Source organism: Plasmodium reichenowi, chromosome 8 (assembly GCF_001601855.1).
Source record: "Plasmodium reichenowi strain SY57 chromosome 8, whole genome shotgun sequence".
NCBI classification, from domain to species: Eukaryota; Apicomplexa; class Aconoidasida; order Haemosporida; family Plasmodiidae; genus Plasmodium; species Plasmodium reichenowi.
Window position 1 is genome coordinate 102588 of NC_033653.1, and position 4455 is coordinate 107042.

Genomic DNA, 4455 nt, shown 5'->3' on the forward strand with positions numbered 1-4455 from the left:
GAAACGATAGGTGATAAAAATATAAAGAAGTGCACAAAATATGAAGATAATATATATAATAATATTTTATATGTATACAAAATAAATATATACAATTAGTAAATTTTATTATTAAATTTTTTTTTTTTTTTTTTATCATCCCCCTTTTGACCACTTCAAATTATTTATAAAGAGTTACCATTTGTACTTACGCACACATAAAAAATATATATATATATATATATATATTTATTTATTTATTTATTCATTTATTCATTTATATTTATACCTGTTCATTGTATATATTAGGTGTGCTCTTTCCATAATTCAGTTCTATATCCTTTCTCCCATATATATACTTGTGTGTGTGCTCCAATATATTATACATACACAAATATATATATATACACATATATATATATATATGTATACATGTTTACATAATTAATTTGTTTGTCCTCTTTTTATTAAAAATACAATAATGAGAAAATATAATGGAAACGTCAAAAGAAGCAGAGACGACGAATATGAAGAGAATGAAATTGTAAATGGAGAGCGGACTAGCATAACATTAGTCCGAGCAACTTTATTACCAATATTAAGTATAGGTAAGAATGAAAAGACAACATTATTTCATCCTTTTAAAAATCCCTTACCTGGGTTTGTAAGTGATAAGACGTTGTATTTGAAAAAGACATTAGGTGTTAAGGTGAGAAGAACCGGTTGGATAAATTTGATGAAGAATTCGATTCCTAGAAGATCTGATGAAACAGAAGAACAAGAAAAGATAGAAGAAGTTATAAAAAAGCATGAACCGTTAATTTTATACAAAGACGAAAATGATAAGATTGAGGTTGATCCTATATTAGCTCAATATTTAAGAGAACATCAAAGAGAAGGTGTTCAGTTTGTTTTTGAATGTTTAATGAATATAAAAGATGATAAAATAAGTGGATGTATATTAGCTGATGACATGGGTCTTGGAAAAACATTACAGAGTATAACCGTTTTATATACTTTATTAAAACAAGGATTTCATAAAAAGTCCGCTGTACGTAGATGTTTAATATTATGTCCAGCTAGCTTAATAAACAATTGGAATGATGAAATAAGTAAATGGATTCCAAATAGATGTAATGTAACATGTGTAAATGATAATGCAAAAGAGAAAATTGTAAGTAAATTAGAAGGATTTAAATATGACATACAATCTACTGTCTTGATATGTTCTTATGAATGTTTTCGTATAAATAATGAATTTCTAGATAAATCATCAATAGATATGATAATATGTGATGAAGCACATCGTTTAAAGAATGATAAAACAAAAACATATACAAGTATTTATAATCTCACTGCAAAAAAAAGGTTATTATTATCAGGAACTCCAATACAAAATGATTTAGGAGAATTCTATGCTTTAATATCTTTATGTAATCCTGATTTATTTGATGATATAAATTTTTTTAGGAAAAAATTTGCCAATCCTATATTGATAGGTAGAGATAAAGATGCTACGGAAAAGGAGCAAGAGATAGCATCTGAACGTTTGACAGAATTATCTAACATTACAAATAAATTTATATTAAGAAGAACAAATAATTTATTATCTAAAGTATTACCAGTGAAATATCTCATCAATATATTTATTAAGTTAAATCCTATTCAGGAAGCTTTATATGTGTTATTCTTGAAGGATAAAAAGATATTAAAGAACGATAATACAAATAATAAAGTGAATGTATTAATAAATATAAAGAAACTTGAAAAGATATGTAACCATCCATTGTTATTAAATGTAAATGACATAAAGGAAATTGGACAAGTAACTTTATGGAAATTGATAGAAGATGTAATATGTGAGATGCAGACAAATATGAAGGTCTCGAATAGGGGCAATAAAAGAGATAATAGAAACGATAATAAAAATGATAGTAAAAGTGGTTGTGTATTAAAGGTCGATAAGGGTATGTCGTCAATAAGTAATAATAATATGAACAATGTGAATGATATGAATAATATAAACAGTAATATAAAGAGTAATACCAATTTAAGGTGTGGTAGTAGGGGTAATCAGAATGATGGCTCGGGTTATATAGGAAATAAAAGAAAACCAATTGAATTAGACTACAACAAACCTGTAAAAAGAATTATTGAAGAATGTAAAAGAGATATTTATAGATCGTATTATAATTTTTCATGTAAATTTTTATTATTACATTTTTTATTAAAAAATATAAAACAAAATACTAATGATAAAGTAGTGATTGTAAGTAATTATACACAGACATTAGATTATATGGAAATTTTATGTAAAGAAAATATGTATAAATTTGTACGTTTAGATGGAGGAATAAATATAAAAAAGAGACATAAAGTTATAAATGACTTTACACATACTGCTGATATATTTATATTTCTTTTATCATCTAAATCAGGAGGATGTGGAATAAATTTGATAAGTTCAAATCGTTTAATTTTGTTGGATCCTGATTGGAATCCAGCTAATGATAAACAAGCTTTAGCAAGAGTTTGGAGAGAAGGTCAGAAAAAAATTTGTTATATATATCGTCTTTTCTGTACAGGTACTATAGATGAAAAGGTGTATCAAAGACAAATAAGTAAGGACGGCTTATCTAATATGATAGTAACAACTACAAATTTGTCAAAAGATCAAATGTCTGATGAAAATGTAAAGAAATTGTTTAATTATAAAATGAATACTGTATCAGAGACTCATGATAATATTGAATGTAACCGGTGTAGTTTAAATGGGGTTTCCCCTAACATACATAAGGTTACTCATGTTGATTCGATAAATAGAAATAAGTCTAAAGGTAAAAATGATAATAATAATAATAATAACAACAACAACGATAGTAATAGTAGTGGTAATAGTAGTGGTAATGGTAATGGTAGTGGTAATAGTAGTGGTAATAGTAGTGGTAATAGTAATGGTATTAGTAATTGTAATAGTAATGGTATTAGTAATTGTAATAGTAATGGTAATAATTATAAAAGTGATGATGATAAGAATTATATTGATGGTGAACATTTTGCTGAACAGCTAGAAGACTTCGAAGAAGACGATGTTAATACTTGGGCACACCATCAAAATATAGACACGGTTCCTGATAATATTTTAATAAAAGCAGTTAAGGATGCTGAAGAATATAAGAAAAATGATATGAATAGTATGCCGCTTCTTCAAAAACTTACCCACGATTTTGTTACCTTCACAATGAGCTGCAAAATAGAATACAGAGATGATTTGATCAAGCAGAAGTCGGAGCAAGCTAAGATGCGGGAGAAGGGGGCCAGCGAGGCAAGTGGGAAGAGCATGAAAGAGATGAAATTAGAGTTGCAAGATGGCAAAAAGGGGAAGGGACATAAAAATGGTAAAAGAGAAGAAGATGACGATGAAGATGAAGATGAATTTGATGGTGATGAGGAGGATAACGACGAAGAAGATGAATTTGATGATGATGAGGAGGAGAACGACGAAGAAGATGAATTTGTTGATGAGGAGGAGGACGATCGTGACGAATCAAATGAATCTGATGATGATGTGCAGGAAGTTGGTGTCCATTCAGGATTGGATAAAATAAAAAATAAAAAAATGGAGAATATTATTGAGAGTGATAGGGACGAGCCGAGTGATGCATGTCGAAAGAAGCTTAACGAATTGGTTCAGTATCAGAGGGAAAGGAAAAAGAGAGAGGAAGAATTATTGAATAAAAAGAGGGAGCCATTAAGTGACGACGACAAGGAAAAGGGCAACATTAAAAGCAACATTAAAAGCAACATTAATAACAACATTAAAAGCAACATTAATAACAACATTAAAAGCAACATTAATAACGACATTAATAACGACATTAATAACTTCACTAATAACATCACTAATAACATCACTAATAACGACATTAATGGTAGTGGTAGTGGTAGTGGTAGTACTAGACATGATATCAATATTGAGAATAATAACATGAAGAAGGAGGATGAAACAAGTTATGGTAATAATTCTCACAATAAAAATAAAAACGAAGAGAAAATCAAAAATAGTAAGGATGAACCATCTAAAAGAATTACAAGAAATATGAGCCACAGAAGTTTAGTTGAACTTCTTTCTCAAGATGAAGATTCAAAGGAAAGTTTAACCATGTCAGAGGATATAGAAGAAATGTCCGCCGAAAATGTAAGTACTGATAGTTCGTATTTTATATAGGAAGATGAAAAATAAAGCATGTGCTGTAGAAACGAAATATTTAAGATATGTAACATATATAAGTATAGTATATATATGAGGGGAAGATAAAAATATATAAAAATAAAAAATAAAATAAAAAATAAAATAAAAAATAAAATAAAAAATAAAATAAAAAATAAAATAAAAAAAAAAAAAAAAAAAAAAAAAAAAAAAAAAAAAAAAAAAAAAAAAAAAAAAAAAATAAAAAAAAAAAAATAAAAAAAAAA

At 27.2% G+C, this 4455-nt stretch overlaps 1 protein-coding gene across 1 annotated transcript; it reads left to right on the top strand.

The window, feature by feature from the left end:
• Positions 1-460: 460 nt before the first annotated feature.
• Positions 461-4207, top strand: PRSY57_0803000 (DNA repair protein RAD54, putative; the record flags this gene model as incomplete). Its single annotated transcript, XM_012906974.2, has 1 exon — positions 461-4207. The coding sequence occupies one exon, from the start codon at positions 461-463 to the stop codon at positions 4205-4207; it is 3747 nt and encodes a 1248-aa protein (XP_012762428.2).
• Positions 4208-4455: the final 248 nt, after the last annotated feature.